The sequence below is a fragment of the Mustelus asterias genome, unplaced genomic scaffold (genome assembly GCF_964213995.1).
Source record: "Mustelus asterias unplaced genomic scaffold, sMusAst1.hap1.1 HAP1_SCAFFOLD_1626, whole genome shotgun sequence".
Taxonomy (NCBI): Eukaryota; Metazoa; Chordata; class Chondrichthyes; order Carcharhiniformes; family Triakidae; genus Mustelus; species Mustelus asterias.
This window is the reverse complement of record NW_027591571.1, coordinates 35001-62157: the sequence shown is the minus strand read 5'-3', so window position 1 is coordinate 62157 and position 27157 is coordinate 35001. Positions and strand designations below refer to the sequence as shown.

At 58.0% G+C, this 27157-nt stretch overlaps 1 protein-coding gene across 1 annotated transcript in view; it reads left to right on the top strand.

The window, feature by feature from the left end:
* Positions 1 to 27157, top strand: part of LOC144488516 (beta-2-glycoprotein 1-like) — a 42603-nt gene that overhangs the window by 11007 nt on the left and 4439 nt on the right. Inside the window, exons 4-5 of the mRNA XM_078206563.1 lie at positions 362 to 473; positions 1356 to 1432. Coding sequence (XP_078062689.1) covers positions 362 to 473; positions 1356 to 1432 — 189 coding nt within the window. The remainder of the gene's footprint in view (positions 1 to 361; positions 474 to 1355; positions 1433 to 27157) is intronic.

Below are 27157 nucleotides of genomic sequence, written 5' to 3'. Positions count from 1 at the left end.
GAGGGAGGGAGGGGCAGTGTTTGGAGGGAGGGAGGGGCAGGGTTGGAGGGAGGGAGGGGCAGTGTTTGGAGGGAGGGAGGGGCAGGGTTTGGAGGGAGGGAGGGGCAGGGTTTGGAGGGAGGGAGGGGCAGGGTTGGGAGGGAGGGAGGGAGGGGCAGGGTTTGGAGGGGGGAGGGAGGGACGGGCAGGGTTTGGAGGGAGGGAGGGAGGGGCAGGGTTTGGAGGGGGGAGGGAGGGACGGGCAGGGTTTGGAGGGAGGGAGGGGCAGTGTTTGGAGGGGGGAGGGGCAGGTTTTGGACGGAGCAACGAGGGATTCGGACTTGGCTTTAACTGATGTCACCATGTCTTTCCCATGGTGCAGTGGCTGGGGGAGGCGCGCTTCCCTGCGGTGAGCCTCCGATGATGTCTGAGGGCTTCTACCAGGTGCTGGAGCCCGGTCCACGGCACACCGTGCGGTATAGCTGTCATCCAGGGTAAGTGGCAGAGACAGCGCTGGAGACATCCGGATAAATGCGAAGTGATGCATTTTGGAAGAAATAATGTAGGGAGGAGTTATACAATAAATGGCAGAGTCATCAGGAGTATAGAAACAGAGGGACCTGGGTGTGCAAGTCCACAAATCCTTGAAGGTGGCAACACAGGTGGAGAAGGTGGTGAAGAAGGCATATGGTATGCTTGCCTTTATAGGACGGGGTATAGAGTATAAAAGCTGGAGTCTGATGTTGCAGCTGTATAGAACGCTGGTTAGGCCACATTTGGAATACTGCGTCCAGTTCTGGTCGCCGCACTACCAGAAGGACGTGGAGGCGTTAGAGAGAGTGCAGAGAAGGTTTACCAGGATGTTGCCTGGTATGGAGGGTCTTAGCTATGAGGAGAGATTGGGTAAACTGGAGTTGTTCTCCCTGGAAAGACGGAGAATGAGGGGAGATCTAATAGAGGTATACAAGATTATGAAGGGTATAGAAAGGGTGAACAGTGGGAAGCTTTTTCCCAGGTCGGAGGTGACGATCACGAGGGGTCACGGGCTCAAGCTGAGAGGGGCGAAGTATAACTCAGATATTAGAGGGATGTTTTTTACACAGAGGGTGGTGGGGGCCTGGAATGCGCTGCCAAGTAGGGTGGTGGAGGCAGGCACGCTGACATCGTTTAAGACTTACCTGGATAGTCACATGAGCAGCCTGGGAATGGAGGGATACAAACGATTGGTCTAGTTGGACCAAGGAGCGGCACAGGCTTGGAGGGCCGAAGGGCCTGTTTCCTGTGCTGTACTGTTCTTTGTTCTTTGACACACTCCACCCAGCTTTCCTCCAATCCTCACACTGACACCTCCCCTTATCTCACTCCACCCCTCACAGATATCGACTGAACGGTGCAGAGTACAACAACTGCCTGGAGAATGGGATCTGGGCCCGTGCAGCCCCCAACTGCAGACGTGAGTTACCCTCCATCAGCCCGAGGCAGGGGGAGGTGTCCAAGGGAGATCCACATTCGCCACTCATTCAAACTCTGAAACTCACTCACTCAGGAGGGGAACTGTGCACGGTGCTCCCAGTGTGGTCTAACCGAGGGATACGGAGACTGGAATTGTGCACAGTGCTCCCAGTGTGGTCTAACCGAGGGATACGGAGACTGGAACTGTGCACGGTGCTCCCAGTGTGGTCTAACCGAGGGATACGGAGACCGGAACTGTGCACGGTGCTCCCAGTGTGGTCTAACTGAGGGATACGGAGACTGGAACTGTGCACGGTGCTCCCAGTGTGGGTCGAACCGAGGGATACGGAGACCGGAACTGTGCACGGTGCTCCCAGTGTGGTCTAACCGAGGGATACGGAGACCGGAACTGTGCACAGTGCACCGAGTTTGGTCTAACCGAGGGATACGGAGACCGGAACTGTGCACAGTGCTCCCAGTGTGGTCTAACTGAGGGATACGGAGACTGGAACTGTGCACAGTGCTCCCAGTGTGGGTCTAACCGAGGGATACGGAGACCGGAACTGTGCACAGTGCACCGAGTTTGGTCTAACCGAGGGATACGGAGACCGGAACTGTGCACAGTGCTCCCAGTGTGGTCTAACTGAGGGATACGGAGACTGGAACTGTGCACGGTGCTCCCAGTGTGGTCTAACTGAGGGATACGGAGACTGGAACTGTGCACGGTGCTCCCAGTGTGGGTCTAACCGAGGGATACGGAGACCGGAACTGTGCACGGTGCTCCCAGTGTGGTCTAACTGAGGGATACGGAGACTGGAACTGTGCACGGTGCTCCCAGTGTGGTCTAACTGAGGGATACGGAGACTGGAACTGTGCACGGTGCTCCCAGTGTGGTCTAACCGAGGGATACGGAGACCGGAATTGTGCACGGTGCTCCCAGTGTGGTCTAACCGAGGGATACGGAGACTGGAACTGTGCACAGTGCTCCCAGTGTGGTCTAACTGAGGGATATGGAAACCGGAACTGTGCACGGTGCCCCCAGTGTGGTCTAACCGAGGGATATGGAGACTGGAACGGTGCATGGTGCTCCCAGTGTGGTCTAACCGAGGGATATGGAGACTGGAACTGTGCACAGTGCTCCCAGTGTGGTCTAACCGAGGGATATGGAGACTGGAAGTGTGCACGGTGCTCCCAGTGTGGTCTAACCGAGGGATACGGAGACAACCTCTGTGCACGGTTCTCCCAGTGTGGTCTAACCGAGGGATACGGAGACTGGAACTGTGCACGGTGCTCCCAGTGTGGTCTAACCGAGAGATACAGAGACCGGAACTGTGCACGGTGCTCCCAGTGTGATCTAACCGAGGGATAGGGAAACCGGAACTATGCACGGTGCTCCCAGTGTGGTCTAACCGAGGGATACGGAGACTGGAACTGTGCACAGTGCTCCCAGTGTAGTCTAACCGAGGGATACGGAGACTGGAACTGTGCACGGTGCTCCCAGTGTGGTCTAGCCGAGGGATACGGAGACTGGAACTGTGCACGGTGCTCCCAGTGTGGGTCGAACCGAGGGATACGGAGACTGGAACTGTGCACGGTGCTCCCAGTGTGGGTCTAACCGAGGGATATGGAGACAGGAACTGTACACAGTGCTCCCAGTGTGGTCTAACCGAGGGACACGGAGACCGGAACGGTGCACGGTGCTCCAGTGTGGTCTAACCGAGGGATACGGAGACTGGAACTGTGCACAGTGCTCCCAGTGTGGTCTAACCGAGGGATACGGAGACTGGAACTGTGCACAGTGCTCCCAGTGTGGTCTAACCGAGGGATACGGAGACTGGAACTGTGCACGGTGCTCCCAGTGTGGTCTAACCGAGGGATACGGAGGCTGGAACTGTGCACGGTGCTCCCAGTGTGGTCGAACCGAGGGATACGGAGACTGGAACTGTGCACAGTGCTCCCAGTGTGGTCTAACCGAGGGATACGGAGACTGGAACTGTGCACGGTGCTCCCAGTGTTGTCTCACCGAGGGATACAGAGGCTGGAACTGTGCACAGTGCTCCCAGTGTTGTCTCACCGAGGGATACAGAGGCTGGAACTGTGCACAGTGCTCCCAGTGTGGTCTAACCGAGGGATACGGAGACTGGAACTGTGCACGGTGCTCCGAGTGTGGTCTAACCAAAGGTTAAGGAGACAGGAATTGTGCACGGTGCTCCCAGTGTGGTCTAACTGAGGGATACGGAGACTGGAACTGTGCACGGTGCTCCCAGTGTGGTCTAACTGAGGGATACGGAGAATGGAACTGTGCACAGTGCTCCCAGTGTGGTCTAACCGAGGGATACGGAGACTGGAACTGTGCACGGTGCTCCCAGTGTGGTCTAACCGAGGGATACGGATACTGGAACTGTGCACGGTGCTCCCAGTGTGGTCTAACCGAGGGATACGGAGACTGGAACTGTGCACGGTGCTCCCAATGTGGTCTAACCCAGGGATACGGAGATCGGAACTGTGCACGGTGCTCCCAGTGTGATCTAACCGAGGGATAGGGAAACCGGAACTATGCACGGTGCTCCCAGTGTGGTCTAACTGAGAGATACGGAGACTGGAACTGTGCACGGTGCTCCCAGTGTGGGTCTAACCGAGGAATACGGAGACTGGAACTGTGCACAGTGCTCCCAGTGTGGTCTAACCGAGGGATAGAGACTGGAACTGTGCACGGTGCTCCCAGTGTGGTCTAACCGAGGGATACGGAGACCGGAACTGTGCACAGTGCTCCCAGTGTGGGTCTAACCGAGGGATAGAGACTGGAACTGTGCACGGTGCTCCCAGTGTGGTCTAACCGAGGGATACAGAGGCTGGAACTGTGCACGGTGCACCCGGTGTGGTCTAACTGAGGGATACAGAGGCTGGAACTGTGCACGGTGCTCCCAGTGTGGTCTAACCGAGGGATACAGAGGCTGGAACTGTGCACGGTGCACCCAGTGTGGTCTAACTGAGGGATAGGGAGACTGGAACTGTGCACGGTGCTCCCAGTGTGGTCTAACCAAAGGTTAAGGAGACTGGAACTGTGCACGGTGCTCCCAGTGTGGTCTAACCGAGGGATACGGAGACTGGAACTGTGCACAGTGCTCCCAGTGTGGTCTAACCAAAGGTTAAGGAGACTGGAACTGTGCACGGTGCTCCCAGTGTGGTCTAACTGAGGGATAGGGAGACCGGTACTGTGCACGGTGCTCCCAGTGTGATCTAACTGAGGGATACGGAGACTGGAACTGTGCACGGTGCTCCCAGTGTGGTCTAACTGAGGGATACGGAGACTGGAACTGTGCACAGTGCTCCCAGTGTGGTCTAACCGAGGGATACGGAGACTGGAACTGTGCACGGTGCTCCCAGTGTGGTCTAACCGAGGGATACGGAGACTGGAACTGTGCACGGTGCTCCCAGTGTGGTCTAACCGAGGGATACGGATACTGGAACTGTGCACGGTGCTCCCAGTGTGGTCTAACCGAGGGATACGGAGACTGGAACTGTGCACGGTGCTCCCAATGTGGTCTAACCCAGGGATACGGAGATCGGAACTGTGTACGGTGCTCCCAGTGTGATCTAACTGAGGGATACGGAGACCGGAACTGTGCAAGGTGCTCCCAGTGTGATCGAACTGAGGGATACGGAGACTGGAACTGTGCACGGTGCTCCCAGTGTGGTCTAACCGAGGGATAAGGAGACCGGAACTGTGCACGGTGCTCCCAGTGTGATCTAACTGAGGGATACGGAGACCGGAACTGTGCACGGTGCTCCCAGTGTGATCTAACTGAGGGATACGGAGACTGGAACTGTGCACGGTGCTCCCAGTGTGGTCTAACCGAGGGATACAGAGACTGGAACTGTGCACGGTGCTCCCAGTGTGGTCTATCCGAGGGATACGGAGACTGGAACTGTGCACGGTGCTCCCAGTGTGGTCTATCCGAGGGATACGGAGACTGGAACTGTGCAGGGTGCTCCCAGTGTGGTCTAACTGAGGGATACGGAGACCGGAACTGTGCACGGTGCTCCCAGTGTGGTCTAACTGAGGGATACGGAGACCGGAACTGTGCACGGTGCTCCCAGTGTGGTCTAACCGAGGGATACGGAGACCGGAACTGTGCACGGTGCTCCCAATGTGGTCTAACCGAGAGATACGGAGACCGGAACTGTGCACGGTGCTCCCAGTGTGGTCTAACCGAGGGATACGGAGACTGGAACTGTGCACGGTGCTCCCAGTGTGGTCTAACCGAGGGATACGGAGACCGGAACTGTGCACGGTGCTCCCAGTGTGGTCTAACCGTGGGATACGGAGACTGGAACTGTGCACGGTGCTCCCAGTGTGGTCTAACCGAGGGATAGGGAGACTGGAACTGTGCACGGTGCTCCCAGTCTGGTCTAACCGAGGGTCACGGAGATCGGAACTGTGCACGGTGCTCCCAGTGTGGTCTAACCGAGGGATACGGAGACCGGAACTGTGCACGGTGCTCCCAGTGTGATCTAACCGAGGGATACGGAGACCGGAACTGTGCACGGTGCTCCCACTGTGGTCTGACCAAGGGATACGGAGACTGGAACTGTGCACGGTGCTCCCAGTGTGGTCTAACCGAGGGATAGGGAGACGGGAACTGTGCACGGTACTCCCAGTGTGGTCTAACTGAGGGATACGGAGACCGGAACTGTGCACGGTGCTCCCAGTGTGATCTAACCGAGGGATAGGGAGACTGGAACTGTGCACAGTGCTCCCAGTGTGGTCTAACCGAGGGATACGGAGACTGGAACTGTGCACGGTGCTCCCAGTGTGGTCTAACCGAGGGATACGGAGACTGGAACTGTGCACAGTGCTCCCAGTGTGGTCTAACCGAGGGATACGGAGACTGGAACTGTGCACAGTGCTCCCAGTGTGGTCTAACCGAGGGATACGGAGACTGGAACTGTGCACGGTGCTCCCAGTGTGGTCTAACCCAGGGATACGGGGACTGGAACTGTGCACGGTGCTCCCAGTATGGTCTAACCGAGGGATACGGAGACCGGAACTGTGCACGGTGCTCCCAGTGTGGTCTAACCGAGGGATACGGAGACTGGAACTGTGCACGGTGCTCCCAGTGTGGTCTAACCGAGGGATACGGAGACCGGAACTGTGCACGGTGCTCCCAGTGTGGTCTAACCGAGGGATAAGGAGACTGGAACTGTGCACGGTGCTCCCAGTGTGGTCTAACCGAGAGATACGGAGACTGGAACTGTGCACAGTGCTCCCAGTGTGGGTCTAACCGAGGGATACGGAGACTGGAACTGTGCACGGTGCTCCCAGTGTGGTCTAACCGAGGGATACGGAGACTGGAACTGTGCACAGTGCTCACAGTGTGGTCTAACCGTGGGATACAGAGACTGGAACTGTGCACAGTGCTCCCAGTGTGGTCGAACCAAAGGTTAAGGAGACAGGAACTGTGCACGGTGCTCCCAGTGTGGTCTAACTGAGGGATACGGAGACTGGAACTGTGCACGGTGCTCCCAGTGTGGTCTAACCGAGGGATACGGAGACTGGAACTGTGCACGGTGCTCCCAGTGAGGTCTAACCGAGGGATACGGATACTGGAACTGTGCACGGTGCTCCCAGTGTGGTCTAACCGAGGGATACGGAGACTGGAACTGTGCACGGTGCTCCCAATGTGGTCTAACCCAGGGATACGGAGATCGGAACTGTGCACGGTGCTCCCAGTGTGATCTAACCGAGGGATAGGGAAACCGGAACTATGCACGGTGCTCCCAGTGTGGTCTAACCGAGAGATACGGAGACTGGAACTGTGCACGGTGCTCCCAGTGTGGGTGTAACCGAGGGATAGGGAAACCGGAACTATGCACGGTGCTCCCAGTGTGGTCTAACCGAGGGATACAGAGGCTGGAACTGTGCACAGTGCTCCCAGTGTGGTCTAACTGAGGGATACGGAGACTCGAACTGTGCACAGTGCTCCCAGTGTGGTCTAACCGAGGGATACGGAGACTGGAACTGTGCACGGTGCTCCCAGTGCGGTCTAACCGAGGGATACGGATACTGGAACTGTGCACGGTGCTCCCAGTGTGGTCTAACCGAGGGATACGGAGACTGGAACTGTGCACGGTGCTCCCAATGTGGTCTAACCCAGGGATACGGAGATCGGAACTGTGCACGGTGTTCCCAGTGTGATCTAACTGAGGGATACGGAGACCGGAACTGTGCACGGTGCTCCCAGTGTGATCTAACTGAGGGATACGGAGACTGGAACTGTGCACGGTGCTCCCAGTGTGGTCTAACCGAGGGATACGGAGACTGGAACTGTGCACAGTGCTCCCAGTGTGGTCTAACTGAGGGATACAGAGACTGGAACTGTGCACAGTGCTCCCAGTGTGGTCTAACTGAGGGATACGGAGACCGGAACTGTGCACAGTGCTCCCAGTGTGGTCTAACTGAGGGATACAGAGACTGGAACTGTGCACAGTGCTCCCAGTGTGGTCTAACTGAGGGATACAGAGACCGGAACTGTGCACGGTGCTCCCAGTGTGGGTCTAACCGAGGGATACGGAGACTGGAACTGTGCACGGTGCTCCCAGTGTGGTCTAACCGAGGGATACGGAGACTGGAACTGTGCACGGTGCTCCCAGTGTGGTCTATTCGAGGGATACGGAGACTGGAAGTGTGCACGGTGCTCCCAGTGTGGTCTAACCGAGGGATACGGAGACTGGAACTGTGCACGGTGCTCCCAGTGTGGTCTATTCGAGGGATACGGAGACTGGAAGTGTGCACGGTGCTCCCAGTGTGGTCTATCCGAGGGATACGGAGACTGGAACTGTGCAGGCTGCTCCCAGTGTGGTCTAACCGAGGGATACGGAGACTGGAACTGTGCACGGTGCTCCCAGTGTGGTCTATTCGAGGGATACGGAGACTGGAAGTGTGCACGGTGCTCCCAGTGTGGGTCTAACCGAGGGATACGGAGACCGGAACTGTGCACAGTGCTCCCAGTGTGGGTCTAACCGAGGGATACGGAGACGGGAACTGTGCATGGTGCTCCCAGTGTGGTCTATCCGAGGGATACGGAGACTGGAACTGTGCAGGGTGCTCCCAGTGTCGTCTAACCGAGGGATACGGAGACTGGAACTGTGCACGGTGCTCCCAGTGTGGTCTATTCGAGGGATACGGAGACTGGAAGTGTGCACGGTGCTCCCAGTATGGTCTATCCGAGGGATACGGAGACTGGAAGTGTGCACGGTGCTCCCAGTGTGGTCTATCCGAGGGATAGGGAGACTGGAACTGTGCACGGTGCTCCCAGTGTGGTCTAACCGAGGGATAGGGAGACCGGAACTGTGCACGGTGCTCCGAGTTTGGTCTAACCGAGGGATACGGAGACTGGAACTGTGCACGGTACTCCCAGTGTGGTCTAACCGAGGGATACAGAGACTGGAACTGTGCACAGTGCTCCCAGTGTGGTCTAACCGAGGGATACGGAGACCGGAACTGTGCACAGTGCTCCCAGTGTGGTCTAACTGAGGGATACGGAGACTGGAACTGTGCACAGTGCTCCCAGTGTGGTCTAACTGAGGGATACGGAGACTGGAACTGTGCACAGTGCTCCCAGTGTGGTCTAACCGAGAGATACGGAGACCGGAACTGTGCACGGTGCTCCCAGTGTGGTCTAACCGAGGGATACGGAGACTGGAACTGTGCACGGTGCTCCCAGTGTGGTCTAACCGAGGGATACGGAGACCGGAACTGTGCACGGTGCTCCCAGTGTGGTCTAACCGAGGGATACGGAGACCGGAACTGCTCACGGTGCTCCCAGTGTGGTCTAACCGAGGGATACGGAGACCAGAACTGTGCACGGTGCTCCCAGTGTGATCTAACTGAGGGATACGGAGACTGGAACTGTGCACAGTGCTCCCAGTGTGGTCTAACTGAGGGATGCAGAGACTGGAACTGTGCACAGTGCTCCCAGTGTGGTCTAACCGAGGGATACGGAGACTGGAACTGTGCACAGTGCTCCCAGTGTGGTCTAACTGAGGGATACGGAGACTGGAACTGTGCACAGTGCTCCCAGTGTGGGTCTAACTGAGGGATACGGAGACTGGAACTGTGCACAGTGCTCCCAGTGTGGTCTAACCATGGGATATGGAGACTGGAACTGTGCACAGTGCTCCCAGAGTGGTCTAACCGACGGATACGGAGACTGGAACTGTGCACGGTGCTCCCAGTGTGGTCTTACCGAGGGATACGGAGACTGGAATTGTGCACGGTGCTCCCAGTGTGGTCTAACTGAGGGATACGGAGACCGGAACTGTGCACAGTGCTCCCAGTGTGATCTAACTGAGGGATACGGAGACTGGAACTGTGCACAGTGCTCCCAGTGTGGTCTAACTGAGGGATACAGAGACTGGAACTGTGCACAGTGCTCCCAGAGTGGTCTAACTGAGGGATACGGAGACTGGAACTGTGCACGGTGCTCCCGGTGTGGTCTAACTGAGGGATACAGAGACTGGAACTGTGCACAGTGCTCCCAGTGTGGTCTAACTGAGGGATACGGAGACTGGAATTGGGCACAGTGCTCCCAGTGTGGTCTAACTGAGGGATACGGAGACTGGAACTGTGCACAGTGCTCCCAGTGTGGTCTAACTGAGGGATATAGAGACCGGAACTGTGCACGGTGCTCCCAGTGTGGTCTAACCGAGGGATACGGAGACTGGAACTGTGCACGGTGCTCCCAGTGTGGTCTAACCGAGGGATACGGAGACTGGAACTGTGCACGGTGCTCCCAGTGTGGTCTAACCGAGGGATACGGAGACTGGAACTGTGCACGGTGCTCCCAGTGTGGTCTAACCGAGGGATACGGAGACCGGAACTGTGCACGGTGCTCCCAGTGTGGTCTAACCGAGGGATACGGAGACTGGAACTGTGCACGGTGCTCCCAGTGTGGTCTAACCGAGGGATACGGAGACTGGAACTGTGCACGGTGCTCCCAGTGTGGGTCTAACCGACGGATACGGAGACTGGAACTGTGCACGGTGCTCCCAGTGTGGTCTAACCGAGGGATACGGAGACTGGAACTGTGCACAGTGCTCCCAGTGTGGTCTAACCGAGGGATACGGAGACTGGAACTGTGCACGGTGCTCCCAGTGTGGTCTAACCGACGGATACAGAGTCTGGAACTGTGCACGGTGCTCCCAGTGTGGTCTAACTGAGGGATACGGAGACTGGAACTGTGCACGGTGCTCCCAGTGTGGTCTATTCGAGGGATACGGAGACTGGAAGTGTGCACGGTGCTCCCAGTATGGTCTATCCGAGGGATACGGAGACTGGAACTGTGCACAGTGCTCCCAGTGTGGTCTAACCGACGGATACAGAGTCTGGAACTGTGCACGGTGCTCCCAGTGTGGGTCTAACCGAGGGATACGGAGACTGGAACTGTGCACAGTGCTCCCAGTGTGGTCTAACCGACGGATACAGAGTCTGGAACTGTGCACGGTGCTCCCAGTGTGGTCTAACCGAGGGATACGGAGACTGGAACTGTGCACGGTGCTCCCAGTGTGGTCTAACTGAGGGATACGGAGACTGGAACTGTGCACGGTGCTCCCAGTGTGGTCTAACTGAGGGATAGGGAGACTGGAACTGTGCACGGTGCTCCCAGTGTGGTCTAACCGAGGGATACGGAGACTGGAACTGTGCACGGTGCTCCCAGTGTGGTCTAACCGAGGGATACGGAGACTGGAACTGTGCACGGTGCTCCCAGTGTGGTCTAACCGAGGGATACGGAGACTGGAACTGTGCACGGTGCTCCCAGTGTGGTCTATTCGAGGGATACGGAGACTGGAAGTGTGCACGGTGCTCCCAGTATGGTCTATCCGAGGGATACGGAGACTGGAACTGTGCACAGTGCTCCCAGTGTGGTCTATTCGAGGGATACGGAGACTGGAAGTGTGCACGGTGCTCCCAGTGTGGGTCTAACCGAGGGATACGGAGACCGGAACTGTGCACAGTGCTCCCAGTGTGGTCTATTCGAGGGATACGGAGACTGGAACTGTGCACGGTGCTCCCAGTGTGGTCTATTCGAGGGATACGGAGACTGGAACTGTGCACGGTGCTCCCAGTGTGGTCTATTCGAGGGATACGGAGACTGGAAGTGTGCACGGTGCTCCCAGTGTGGTCTAACCGAGGGATACGGAGACTGGAACTGTGCACGGTGCTCCCAGTGTGGTCTAACCGAGGGATACGGAGACTGGAACTGTGCACGGTGCTCCCAGTGTGGTCTAACCGACGGATACAGAGTCTGGAACTGTGCACGGTGCTCCCAGTGTGGTCTAACTGAGGGATACGGAGACTGGAACTGTGCACGGTGCTCCCAGTGTGGTCTATTCGAGGGATACGGAGACTGGAAGTGTGCACGGTGCTCCCAGTATGGTCTATCCGAGGGACACGGAGACTGGAAGTGTGCACGGTGCTCCCAGTGTGGTCTATCCGAGGGATACGGAGAGTGGAACTGTGCAGGGTGCTCCCAGTGTGGTCTAACCGAGGGATACGGAGACTGGAACTGTGCACGGTGCTCCCAGTGTGGTCTAACCGAGGGATACGGAGACTGGAACTGTGCACGGTGTTCCCAGTGTGGTCTAACCGAGGGATACGGAGACTGGAACTGTGCACAGTGCTCCCAGTGTGGTCTAACCGAGGGATACGGAGACTGGAACTGTGCACAGTGCTCCCAGTGTGGTCTAACCGAGGGATACGGAGACTGGAACTGTGCAGGGTGCTCCCAGTGTGGTCTAACCGAGGGATACGGAGAGCGGAACTGTGCACGGTGCTCCCAGTGTGGTCTAACCGAGGGATACGGAGACCGGAACTGTGCACGGTGCTCCCAGTGTGGTCTAACCGAGCGATACGGAGACCGGAACTGTGCACGGTGCTCCCAGTGTGGTCTAACCGAGGGATACGGAGACTGGAACTGTGCACGGTGCTCCCAGTCTGGTCTAACCGAGGGACACGGAGATCGGGACTGTGCACGGTGCTCCCAGTGTGATCTAACTGAGGGATACGGAGACCGGAACTGTGCACGGTGCTCCCACTGTGGTCTGACCGAGGGATACGGAGACTGGAACTGTGCACGGTGCTCCCAGTGTGGTCTAACTGAGGGATACGGAGACCGGAACTGTGCACGGTGCTCCCAGTGTGATCTAACTGAGGGATACGGAGACTGGAACTGTGCACGGTGCTCCCAGTGTGGTCTAACCGAGGGATAGGGAGACCGGAACTGTGCACGGTGCTCCCAGTGTGGTCTAACCGAGGGATAGGGAGACCGGAACTGTGCACGGTGCTCCCAGTGTGGTCTAACCGAGGGATACGGAGACTGGAACTGTGCACGGTGCTCCGAGTTTGGTCTAACCGAGGGATACGGAGACTGGAACTGTGCACGGTACTCCCAGTGTGGTCTAACCGAGGGATACGGAGACCGGAACTGTGCACAGTGCTCCCAGTGTGGTCTAACTGAGGGATACGGAGACTGGAACTGTGCACAGTGCTCCCAGTGTGGTCTAACTGAGGGATACGGAGACTGGAACTGTGCACGGTGCTCCCAGTGTGGTCTAACCGAGGGATACGGAGACCGGAACTGTGCACGGTGCTCCCAGTGTGGTCAAACCGAGGGATACGGAGACCGGAACTGCTCACGGTGCTCCCAGTGTGGTCTAACCGAGGGATACGGAGACCGGAACTGTGCACGGTGCTCCCAGTGTGGTCTAACCGAGGGATACGGAGACCGGAACTGCTCACGGTGCTCCCAGTGTGATCTAACTGAGGGATACGGAGACTGGAACTGTGCACAGTGCTCCCAGTGTGGGTCTAACCGAGGGATACAGAGACTGGAACTGTGCACAGTGCTCCCAGTGTGGTCTAACCGAGGGATACGGAGACCGGAACTGTGCACGGTGCTCCCAGTGTGGTCTAACTGAGGGATACGGAGACCGGAACTGTGCACGGTGCTCCCAGTGTGGTCTAACTGAGGGATAGGGAGACTGGAACTGTGCACGGTGCTCCCAGTGTGGTCTAACCATGGGATATGGAGACTGGAACTGTGCACGGTGCTCCCAGTGTGGTCTAACCATGGGATATGGAGACTGGAACTGTGCACGGTGCTCCCAGTGTGGTCTATCCGAGAGATACGGAGACTGGAAGTGTGCACGGTGCTCCCAGTATGGTCTATCCGAGGGATACGGAGACTGGAACTGTGCACGGTGCTCCCAGTGTGGTCTATCCGAGGGATACGGAGACTGGAACTGTGCAGGGTGCTCCCAGTCTGGTCTAACCGAGGGATACGGAGACCGGAACTGTGCACGGTGCTCCCAGTGTGGTCTAACTGAGGGATACGGAGACCGGAACTGTGCACGGTGCTCCCAGTGTGGTCTAACCGAGGGATACGGAGACCGGAACTGTGCACGGTGCTCCCAGTGTGGTCTAACCGAGCGATACGGAGACCGGAACTGTGCACGGTGCTCCCAGTGTGGTCTAACTGAGGGATACGGAGACTGGAACTGTGCACAGTGCTCCCAGTGTGGTCTAACTGAGGGATACAGAGACTGGAACTGTGCACAGTGCTCCCAGTGTGGTCTAACTGAGGGATACGGAGACTGGAACTGTGCACGGTGCTCCCAGTGTGGTCTAACCGAGGGATACGGAGACTGGAACTGTGCACGGTGCTCCCAGTCTGGTCTAACCGAGGGACACGGAGATCGGAACTGTGCACGGTGCTCCCAGTGTGATCTAACTGAGGGATACGGAGACCGGAACTGTGCACGGTGCTCCCACTGTGGTCTGACCGAGGGATACGGAGACTGGAACTGTGCACGGTGCTCCCAGTGTGGTCTAACTGAGGGATACGGAGACCGGAACTGTGCACGGTGCTCCCAGTGTGATCTAACTGAGGGATACAGAGACTGGAACTGTGCACGGTGCTCCCAGTGTGGTCTAACCGAGGGATAGGGAGACCGGAACTGTGCACGGTGCTCCCAGTGTGGTCTAACCGAGGGATATGGAGACTGGAACTGTGCACGGTGCTCCCAGTGTGGTCTAACCGAGGGATAGGGAGACCGGAACTGTGCACGGTGCTCCCAGTGTGGTCTAACCGAGGGATACGGAGACTGGAACTGTGCACGGTGCTCCCAGTGTGGTCTAACCGAGGGATACGGAGACTGGAACTGTGCACGGTGCTCCGAGTTTGGTCTAACCGAGGGATACGGAGACTGGAACTGTGCACGGTACTCCCAGTGTGGTCTAACCGAGGGATAGGGAGACTGGAACTGTGCACAGTGCTCCCAGTGTGGTCTAACCGAGGGATACGGAGACCGGAACTGTGCACAGTGCTCCCAGTGTGGTCTAACTGAGGGATACGGAGACTGGAACTGTGCACAGTGCTCCCAGTGTGGTCTAACTGAGGGATACGGAGACTGGAACTGTGCACAGTGCTCCCAGTGTGGTCTAACCGAGAGATACGGAGACCGGAACTGTGCACGGTGCTCCCACTGTGGTCTAACCGAGGGATACGGAGACTGGAACTGTGCACGGTGCTCCCAGTGTGGTCTAACCGAGGGATACGGAGACTGGAACTGTGCACGGTGCTCCCAGTGTGGTCTAACCGAGGGATACGGAGACCGGAACTGTGCACGGTGCTCCCAGTGTGGTCAAACGGAGGGATACGGAGACCGGAACTGCTCACGGTGCTCCCAGTGTTGTCTAACCGAGGGATACGGAGACCGGAACTGCTCACGGTGCTCCCAGTGTGGTCTAACCGAGGGATAGGGAGACCGGAACTGTGCACGGTGCTCCCAGTGTGGTCAAACCGAGGGATACGGAGACCGGAACTGCTCACGGTGCTCCCAGTGTGGTCTAACCGAGGGATACGGAGACCGGAACTGCTCACGGTGCTCCCAGTGTGGTCTAACCTAGGGATAGGGAGACCGGAACTGTGCACGGTGCTCCCAGTGTGGGTCTAACCGAGGGACAGGGAGACCGGAACTGTGCACAGTGCTCCCAGTGTGGTCTAACCGAGGGATACGGAGACCGGAACTGTGCACGGTGCTCCCAGTGTGGTCTAACCGAGGGATACGGAGACTGGAACTGTGCACGGTGCTCCCAGTGTGGTCTAACCGAGGGATATGGAGACCGGAACTGCTCACGGTGCTCCCAGTGTGGTCTAACCGAGGGATAGGGAGACCGGAACTGTGCACGGTGCTCCCAGTGTGGTCGAACCGAGGGATAGGGAGACCGGAACTGTGCACGGTGCTCCCAGTGTGGTCTAACCGAGGGATATGGAGACCGGAACTGTGCACGGTGCTCCCAGTGTGGGTCTAACCGAGGGATACAGAGACTGGAACTGTGCACGGGGCTCCCAGTGTGGTCTAACCGAGGGATACGGAGACTGGAACTGTGCACGGTGCTCCCACTGTGGTCTGACCGAGGGATACGGAGACTGGAACTGTGCACGGTGCTCCCAGTGTGGTCTAACTGAGGGATACAGAGACTGGAACTGTGCACAGTGCTCCCAGAGTGGTCTAACTGAGGGATACGGAGACTGGAACTGTGCACGGTGCTCCCGGTGTGGTCTAACTGAGGGATACAGAGACTGGAACTGTGCACAGTGCTCCCAGTGTGGTCTAACTGAGGGATACGGAGACTGGAATTGGGCACAGTGCTCCCAGTGTGGTCTAACTGAGGGATACGGAGACTGGAACTGTGCACAGTGCTCCCAGTGTGGTCTAACTGAGGGATACAGAGACCGGAACTGTGCACGGTGCTCCCAGTGTGGTCTAACCGAGGGATACGGAGACTGGAACTGTGCACGGTGCTCCCAGTGTGGTCTAACCGAGGGATACGGAGACTGGAACTGTGCACGGTGCTCCCAGTGTGGTCTAACCGAGGGATACGGAGACTGGAACTGTGCACGGTGCTCCCAGTGTGGTCTAACCGAGGGATACGGAGACCGGAACTGTGCACGGTGCTCCCAGTGTGGTCTAACCGAGGGATACGGAGACTGGAACTGTGCACGGTGCTCCCAGTGTGGTCTAACCGAGGGATACGGAGACTGGAACTGTGCACGGTGCTCCCAGTGTGGGTCTAACCGACGGATACGGAGACTGGAACTGTGCACGGTGCTCCCAGTGTGGTCTAACCGAGGGATACGGAGACTGGAACTGTGCACAGTGCTCCCAGTGTGGTCTAACCGAGGGATACGGAGACTGGAACTGTGCACGGTGCTCCCAGTGTGGTCTAACCGACGGATACAGAGTCTGGAACTGTGCACGGTGCTCCCAGTGTGGTCTAACTGAGGGATACGGAGACTGGAACTGTGCACGGTGCTCCCAGTGTGGTCTATTCGAGGGATACGGAGACTGGAAGTGTGCACGGTGCTCCCAGTATGGTCTATCCGAGGGATACGGAGACTGGAACTGTGCACAGTGCTCCCAGTGTGGTCTAACCGACGGATACAGAGTCTGGAACTGTGCACGGTGCTCCCAGTGTGGGTCTAACCGAGGGATACGGAGACTGGAACTGTGCACAGTGCTCCCAGTGTGGTCTAACCGACGGATACAGAGTCTGGAACTGTGCACGGTGCTCCCAGTGTGGTCTAACTGAGGGATACGGAGACTGGAACTGTGCACGGTGCTCCCAGTGTGGTCTAACTGAGGGATAGGGAGACTGGAACTGTGCACGGTGCTCCCAGTGTGGTCTAACCGAGGGATACGGAGACTGGAACTGTGCACGGTGCTCCCAGTGTGGTCTAACCGAGGGATACGGAGACTGGAACTGTGCACGGTGCTCCCAGTGTGGTCTAACCGAGGGATACGGAGACTGGAACTGTGCACGGTGCTCCCAGTGTGGTCTATTCGAGGGATACGGAGACTGGAAGTGTGCACGGTGCTCCCAGTATGGTCTATCCGAGGGATACGGAGACTGGAACTGTGCACAGTGCTCCCAGTGTGGTCTATTCGAGGGATACGGAGACTGGAAGTGTGCACGGTGCTCCCAGTGTGGGTCTAACCGAGGGATACGGAGACCGGAACTGTGCACAGTGCTCCCAGTGTGGTCTATTCGAGGGATACGGAGACTGGAACTGTGCACGGTGCTCCCAGTGTGGTCTATTCGAGGGATACGGAGACTGGAACTGTGCACGGTGCTCCCAGTGTGGTCTATTCGAGGGATACGGAGACTGGAAGTGTGCACGGTGCTCCCAGTGTGGTCTAACCGAGGGATACGGAGACTGGAACTGTGCACGGTGCTCCCAGTGTGGTCTAACCGAGGGATACGGAGACTGGAACTGTGCACGGTGCTCCCAGTGTGGTCTAACCGACGGATACAGAGTCTGGAACTGTGCACGGTGCTCCCAGTGTGGTCTAACTGAGGGATACGGAGACTGGAACTGTGCACGGTGCTCCCAGTGTGGTCTATTCGAGGGATACGGAGACTGGAAGTGTGCACGGTGCTCCCAGTATGGTCTATCCGAGGGACACGGAGACTGGAAGTGTGCACGGTGCTCCCAGTGTGGTCTATCCGAGGGATACGGAGACTGGAACTGTGCAGGGTGCTCCCAGTGTGGTCGAACCGAGGGATACGGAGACTGGAACTGTGCACGGTGCTCCCAGTGTGGTCTAACCGAGGGATACGGAGACTGGAACTGTGCACGGTGTTCCCAGTGTGGTCTAACCGAGGGATACGGAGACTGGAACTGTGCACAGTGCTCCCAGTGTGGTCTAACCGAGGGATACGGAGACTGGAACTGTGCACAGTGCTCCCAGTGTGGTCTAACCGAGGGATACGGAGACTGGAACTGTGCAGGGTGCTCCCAGTGTGGTCTAACCGAGGGATACGGAGAGCGGAACTGTGCACGGTGCTCCCAGTGTGGTCTAACCGAGGGATACGGAGACCGGAACTGTGCACGGTGCTCCCAGTGTGGTCTAACCGAGCGATACGGAGACCGGAACTGTGCACGGTGCTCCCAGTGTGGTCTAACCGAGGGATACGGAGACTGGAACTGTGCACGGTGCTCCCAGTCTGGTCTAACCGAGGGACACGGAGATCGGGACTGTGCACGGTGCTCCCAGTGTGATCTAACTGAGGGATACGGAGACCGGAACTGTGCACGGTGCTCCCACTGTGGTCTGACCGAGGGATACGGAGACTGGAACTGTGCACGGTGCTCCCAGTGTGGTCTAACTGAGGGATACGGAGACCGGAACTGTGCACGGTGCTCCCAGTGTGATCTAACTGAGGGATACGGAGACTGGAACTGTGCACGGTGCTCCCAGTGTGGTCTAACCGAGGGATAGGGTGACCGGAACTGTGCACGGTGCTCCCAGTGTGGTCTAACCGAGGGATAGGGAGACCGGAACTGTGCACGGTGCTCCCAGTGTGGTCTAACCGAGGGATACGGAGACTGGAACTGTGCACGGTGCTCCGAGTTTGGTCTAACCGAGGGATACGGAGACTGGAACTGTGCACGGCACTCCCAGTGTGGTCTAACCGAGGGATACGGAGACCGGAACTGTGCACAGTGCTCCCAGTGTGGTCTAACTGAGGGATACGGAGACTGGAACTGTGCACAGTGCTCCCAGTGTGGTCTAACTGAGGGATACGGAGACTGGAACTGTGCACAGTGCTCCCAGTGTGGTCTAACCGAGAGATACGGAGACCGGAACTGTGCACGGTGCTCCCAGTGTGGTCTAACCGAGGGATACGGAGACTGGAACTGTGCACGGTGCTCCCAGTGTGGTCTAACCGAGGGATACGGAGACCGGAACTGTGCACGGTGCTCCCAGTGTGGTCAAACCGAGGGATACGGAGACCGGAACTGCTCACGGTGCTCCCAGTGTGGTCTAACCGAGGGATACGGAGACCGGAACTGTGCACGGTGCTCCCAGTGTGGTCTAACCGAGGGATACGGAGACCGGAACTGCTCACGGTGCTCCCAGTGTGGTCTAACCGAGGGATACGGAGAACGGAACTGTGCACGGTGCTCCCAGTGTGATCTAACTGAGGGATACGGAGACTGGAACTGTGCACAGTGCTCCCAGTGTGGGTCTAACCGAGGGATACAGAGACTGGAACTGTGCACAGTGCTCCCAGTGTGGTCTAACCGAGGGATACGGAGACCGGAACTGTGCACGGTGCTCCCAGTGTGGTCTAACTGAGGGATACGGAGACCGGAACTGTGCACGGTGCTCCCAGTGTGGTCTAACTGAGGGATAGGGAGACTGGAACTGTGCACGGTGCTCCCAGTGTGGTCTAACCATGGGATATGGAGACTGGAACTGTGCACGGTGCTCCCAGTGTGGTCTAACCATGGGATATGGAGACTGGAACTGTGCACGGTGCTCCCAGTGTGGTCTATCCGAGAGATACGGAGACTGGAAGTGTGCACGGTGCTCCCAGTATGGTCTATCCGAGGGATACGGAGACTGGAACTGTGCACGGTGCTCCCAGTGTGGTCTATCCGAGGGATACGGAGACTGGAACTGTGCAGGGTGCTCCCAGTCTGGTCTAACCGAGGGATACGGAGACCGGAACTGTGCACGGTGCTCCCAGTGTGGTCTAACTGAGGGATACGGAGACCGGAACTGTGCACGGTGCTCCCAGTGTGGTCTAACCGAGGGATACGGAGACCGGAACTGTGCACGGTGCTCCCAGTGTGGTCTAACCGAGCGATACGGAGACCGGAACTGTGCACGGTGCTCCCAGTGTGGTCTAACTGAGGGATACGGAGACTGGAACTGTGCACAGTGCTCCCAGTGTGGTCTAACTGAGGGATACAGAGACTGGAACTGTGCACAGTGCTCCCAGTGTGGTCTAACTGAGGGATACGGAGACTGGAACTGTGCACGGTGCTCCCAGTGTGGTCTAACCGAGGGATACGGAGACTGGAACTGTGCACGGTGCTCCCAGTCTGGTCTAACCGAGGGACACGGAGATCGGAACTGTGCACGGTGCTCCCAGTGTGATCTAACTGAGGGATACGGAGACCGGAACTGTGCACGGTGCTCCCACTGTGGTCTGACCGAGGGATACGGAGACTGGAACTGTGCACGGTGCTCCCAGTGTGGTCTAACTGAGGGATACGGAGACCGGAACTGTGCACGGTGCTCCCAGTGTGATCTAACTGAGGGATACAGAGACTGGAACTGTGCACGGTGCTCCCAGTGTGGTCTAACCGAGGGATAGGGAGACCGGAACTGTGCACGGTGCTCCCAGTGTGGTCTAACCGAGGGATATGGAGACTGGAACTGTGCACGGTGCTCCCAGTGTGGTCTAACCGAGGGATAGGGAGACCGGAACTGTGCACGGTGCTCCCAGTGTGGTCTAACCGAGGGATACGGAGACTGGAACTGTGCACGGTGCTCCCAGTGTGGTCTAACCGAGGGATACGGAGACTGGAACTGTGCACGGTGCTCCGAGTTTGGTCTAACCGAGGGATACGGAGACTGGAACTGTGCACGGTACTCCCAGTGTGGTCTAACCGAGGGATAGGGAGACTGGAACTGTGCACAGTGCTCCCAGTGTGGTCTAACCGAGGGATACGGAGACCGGAACTGTGCACAGTGCTCCCAGTGTGGTCTAACTGAGGGATACGGAGACTGGAACTGTGCACAGTGCTCCCAGTGTGGTCTAACTGAGGGATACGGAGACTGGAACTGTGCACAGTGCTCCCAGTGTGGTCTAACCGAGAGATACGGAGACCGGAACTGTGCACGGTGCTCCCACTGTGGTCTAACCGAGGGATACGGAGACTGGAACTGTGCACGGTGCTCCCAGTGTGGTCTAACCGAGGGATACGGAGACTGGAACTGTGCACGGTGCTCCCAGTGTGGTCTAACCGAGGGATACGGAGACCGGAACTGTGCACGGTGCTCCCAGTGTGGTCAAACGGAGGGATACGGAGACCGGAACTGCTCACGGTGCTCCCAGTGTTGTCTAACCGAGGGATACGGAGACCGGAACTGCTCACGGTGCTCCCAGTGTGGTCTAACCGAGGGATAGGGAGACCGGAACTGTGCACGGTGCTCCCAGTGTGGTCAAACCGAGGGATACGGAGACCGGAACTGCTCACGGTGCTCCCAGTGTGGTCTAACCGAGGGATACGGAGACCGGAACTGCTCACGGTGCTCCCAGTGTGGTCTAACCTAGGGATAGGGAGACCGGAACTGTGCACGGTGCTCCCAGTGTGGGTCTAACCGAGGGACAGGGAGACCGGAACTGTGCACAGTGCTCCCAGTGTGGTCTAACCGAGGGATACGGAGACCGGAACTGTGCACGGTGCTCCCAGTGTGGTCTAACCGAGGGATACGGAGACTGGAACTGTGCACGGTGCTCCCAGTGTGGTCTAACCGAGGGATATGGAGACCGCAACTGCCCTCGGTGCTCCCAGTGTGGTCTAACCGAGGGATAGGGAGACCGGAACTGTGCACGGTGCTCCCAGTGTGGTCGAACCGAGGGATAGGGAGACCGGAACTGTGCACGGTGCTCCCAGTGTGGTCTAACCGAGGGATATGGAGACCGGAACTGTGCACGGTGCTCCCAGTGTGGGTCTAACCGAGGGATACAGAGACTGGAAGTGTGCACGGGGCTCCCAGTGTGGTCTAACCGAGGGATACGGAGACTGGAACTGTGCACGGTGCTCCCACTGTGGTCTGACCGAGGGATACGGAGACTGGAACTGTGCACGGTGCTCCCAGTGTGGTCTAACTGAGGGATACGGAGACCGGAACTGTGCACGGTGCTCCCAGTGTGATCTAACTGAGGGATACAGAGACTGGAACTGTGCACGGTGCTCCCAGTGTGGTCTAACCGAGGGATAGGGAGACCGGAACTGTGCACGGTGCTCCCAGTGTGGTCTAACCGAGGGATATGGAGACTGGAACTGTGCACGGTGCTCCCAGTGTGGTCTAACCGAGGGATAGGGAGACCGGAACTGTGCACGGTGCTCCCAGTGTGGTCTAACCGAGGGATACGGAGACTGGAACTGTGCACGGTGCTCCCAGTGTGGTCTAACCGAGGGATACGGAGACTGGAACTGTGCACGGTGCTCCGAGTTTGGTCTAACCGAGGGATACGGAGACTGGAACTGTGCACGGTACTCCCAGTGTGGTCTAACCGAGGGATACGGAGACTGGAACTGTGCACAGTGCTCCCAGTGTGGTCTAACCGAGGGATACGGAGACCGGAACTGTGCACAGTGCTCCCAGTGTGGTCTAACTGAGGGATACGGAGACTGGAACTGTGCACGGTGCTCCCACTGTGGTCTAACCGAGGGATACGGAGACTGGAACTGTGCACGGTGCTCCCAGTGTGGTCTAACCGAGGGATACGGAGACTGGAACTGTGCACGGTGCTCCCAGTGTGGTCTAACCGAGGGATACGGAGACCGGAACTGTGCACGGTGCTCCCAGTGTGGTCAAACCGAGGGATACGGAGACCGGAACTGCTCACGGTGCTCCCAGTGTGGTCTAACCGAGGGATAGGGAGACCGGAACTGTGCACGGTGCTCCCAGTGTGGTCGAACCGAGGGATAGGGAGACCGGAACTGTGCACGGTGCTCCCAGTGTGGTCTAACCGAGGGATATGGAGACCGGAACTGTGCACGGTGCTCCCAGTGTGGGTCTAACTGAGGGATACAGAGACTGGAACTGTGCAAGGGGCTCCCAGTGTCGTCTAACCGAGGGATACGGAGACTGGAACTGTGCACGGTGCTCCCAGTGTGGGTCTAACCGAGTGATACGGAGACCGGAACTGTGCACGGTGCTACCAGTGTGGGTCTAACCGAGGGACAGGGAGACCGGAACTGTGCACAGTGCTCCCAGTGTGGTCTAACCGAGGGATACGGAGACTGGAACTGTGCACGGTGCTCCCAGTGTGGTCTAACCTAGGGCTACGGAGACTGGAACTGTGCACGGTGCTCCCAGTGTGGTCTAACCGAGGGATACGGAGACCGGAACTGCTCACGGTGCTCCCAGTGTAGTCTAACCGAGGGATATGGAGACCGGAACTGCTCACGGTGCTCCCAGTGTGGTCTAACCGAGGGATACGGAGACTGGAACTGTGCACGGTGCTCCCAGTGTGGTCTAACCGAGGGATAGGGAGACCGGAACTGCTCACGGTGCTCCCAGTGTGGTCTAACCGAGGGATACGGAGACTGGAACTGTGCACGGTGCTCCCAGTGTGGTCTAACCTAGGGATACGGAGACTGGAACTGTGCACGGTGCTCCCAGTGTGGGTCTAACCGAGGGACAGGGAGACCGGAACTGTGCACGGTGCTCCCAGTGTGGTCTAACCGAGGTATAAGGAGACCGGAACTGCTCACGGTGCTCCCAGTGTGGGTCTAACCGAGGGACAGGGAGACCGGAACTGTGCACGGTGCTTCCAGTGTGGTCTAACCGAGGTATAAGGAGACCGGAACTGTGCACGGTGCTCCCAGTGTGGTCTAACTGAGGAATACAGAGACTGGAACTGTGCACAGTGCTCCCAGTGTGGGTCTAACCGAGGGATATGGAGACTGGAACTGTGCACGGTGCTCCCAGTGTGGTCTAACCGAGGGATACGGAGACTGGAACTGTGCACGGTGCTCCCAGTGTGGTCTAACCGAGGGATACAGAGACTGGAACTGTGCACGGGGCTCCCAGTGTGGTCTAACCGAGGGATACGGAGACTGGAACTGTGCACGGTGCTCCCAGTGTGGTCTAACCGAGGGATACGGAGACTGGAACTGTGCACGGTGCTCCGAGTTTGGTCTAACCGAGGGATACGGAGACTGGAACTGTGCACGGTACTCCCAGTGTGGTCTAACCGAGGGATACGGAGACTGGAACTGTGCACAGTGCTCCCAGTGTGGTCTAACCGAGGGATACGGAGACCGGAACTGTGCACAGTGCTCCCAGTGTGGTCTAACTGAGGGATACGGAGACTGGAACTGTGCACAGTGCTCCCAGTGTGGTCTAACTGAGGGATACGGAGACTGGAACTGTGCACAGTGCTCCCAGTGTGGTCTAACCGAGAGATACGGAGACCGGAACTGTGCACGGTGCTCCCACTGTGGTCTAACCGAGGGATACGGAGACTGGAACTGTGCACGGTGCTCCCAGTGTGGTCTAACCGAGGGATACGGAGACTGGAACTGTGCACGGTGCTCCCAGTGTGGTCTAACCGAGGGATACGGAGACCGGAACTGTGCACGGTGCTCCCAGTGTGGTCAAACCGAGGGATACGGAGACCGGAACTGCTCACGGTGCTCCCAGTGAGGTCTAACCGAGGGATACGGAGACCGGAACTGCTCACGGTGCTCCCAGTGTGGTCTAACCGAGGGATAGGGAGACCGGAACTGTGCACGGTGCTCCCAGTGTGGTCAAACCGAGGGATACGGAGACCGGAACTGCTCACGGTGCTCCCAGTGTGGTCTAACCGAGGGATACGGAGACCGGAACTGCTCACGGTGCTCCCAGTGTGGTCTAACCTAGGGATAGGGAGACCGGAACTGTGCACGGTGCTCCCAGTGTGGGTCTAACCGAGGGACAGGGAGACCGGAACTGTGCACGGTGCTCCCAGTGTGGTCTAACCGAGGGATATGGAGACTGGAACTGTGCACGGTGCTCCCAGTGTGGTCTAACCGAGGGATACGGAGACTGGAACTGTGCACAGTGCTCCCAGTGTGGTCTAACCGAGGGATACGGAGACCGGAACTGTGCACGGTGCTCCCAGTGTGGTCTAACCGAGGGATACGGAGACTGGAACTGTGCACGGTGCTCCCAGTGTGGTCTAACCGAGGGATATGGAGACCGGAACTGCTCACGGTGCTCCCAGTGTGGTCTAACCGAGGGATAGTGAGACCGGAACTGTGCACGGTGCTCCCAGTGTGGTCGAACCGAGGGATAGGGAGACCGGAACTGTGCACGGTGCTCCCAGTGTGGTCTAACCGAGGGATATGGAGACCGGAACTGTGCACGGTGCTCCCAGTGTGGGTCTAACCGAGGGATACAGAGACTGGAACTGTGCACGGGGCTCCCAGTGTGGTCTAACCGAGGGATACGGAGACTGGAACTGTGCACGGTGCTCCCAGTGTGGGTCTAACCGAGTGATACGGAGACCGGAACTGTGCACGGTGCTACCAGTGTGGGTCTAACCGAGGGACAGGGAGACCGGAACTGTGCACAGTGCTCCCAGTGTGGTCTAACCGAGGGATACGGAGACTGGAACTGTGCACGGTGCTCCCAGTGTGGTCTAACCGAGGGATATGGAGACCGGAACTGCTCACGGTGCTCCCAGTGTGGTCTAACCGAGGGATACGGAGACTGGAACTGTGCACGGTGCTCCCAGTGTGGTCTAACCGAGGGATAGGGAGACCGGAACTGCTCACGGTGCTCCCAGTGTGGTCTAACCGAGGGATACGGAGACTGGAACTGTGCACGGTGCTCCCAGTGTGGTCTAACCTAGGGATACGGAGACTGGAACTGTGCACGGTGCTCCCAGTGTGGGTCTAACCGAGGGACAGGGAGACCGGAACTGTGCACGGTGCTCCCAGTGTGGTCTAACCGAGGTATAAGGAGACCGGAACTGCTCACGGTGCTCCCAGTGTGGGTCTAACCGAGGGACAGGGAGACCGGAACTGTGCACGGTGCTTCCAGTGTGGTCTAACCGAGGTATAAGGAGACCGGAACTGTGCACGGTGCTCCCAGTGTGGTCTAACTGAGGAATACAGAGACTGGAACTGTGCACAGTGCTCCCAGTGTGGGTCTAACCGAGGGATATGGAGACTGGAACTGTGCACGGTGCTCCCAGTGTGGTCTAACCGAGGGATACAGAGACTGGAACTGTGCACGGGGCTCCCAGTGTGGTCTAACCGAGGGATACGGAGACTGGAACTGTGCACGGTGCTCCCAGTGTGGTCTAACCGAGGGATACGGAGACCGGAATTGTGCACGGTGCTCCCAGTGTGGTCTAACCGAGGGATACAGAGACTGGAACTGTGCACGGTGCTCCCAGTGTGGGTCTAACCAAGGGATACGGAGACCGGAACTGTGCACGGGGCTCCCAGTGTGGGTCTAACCGAGGGATACGGAGACCGGAACTGTGCACGGTGCTCCCAGTGTGGTCTAACCGAGGGATACGGAGACTGGAACTGTGCACGGTGCTCCCAGTGTGGGTCTAACCGAGGGATACGGAGACTGGAACTGTGCAAGGTGCTCCCAGTGTGGTCTAACCGCGGGATACGGAGACTGGAACTGTGCACGGTGCTCCCAGTGTGGGTCTAACCGAGGGATACGAAGACTGGAACTGTGCACGGTGCTCCCAGTGTGGTCTAACCGAGGGATACGGAGACTGGAACTGTGCACAGTGCTCCCAGTGTGGTCTAACTGAGGGATACGGAGACTGGAACTGTGCACGGTGCTCCCAGTGTGGTCTAACCGCGGGATACGGAGACTGGAACTGTGCACGGTGCTCCCAGTGTGGTCTAACCGAGGGATACTGAGACTGGAACTGTGCATGGTGCTCCCAGTGTGGTCTAACCGCGGGATACGGAGACTGGAACTGTGCACGGTGCTCCCAGTGTGGTCTAACCGAGGGATACGGAGACTGGAACTGTGCACGGTGCTCCCAGTGTGGTCTAACCGCGGGATACGGAGACTGGAACTGTGCACGGTGCTCCCAGTGTGGTCTAACCGAGGG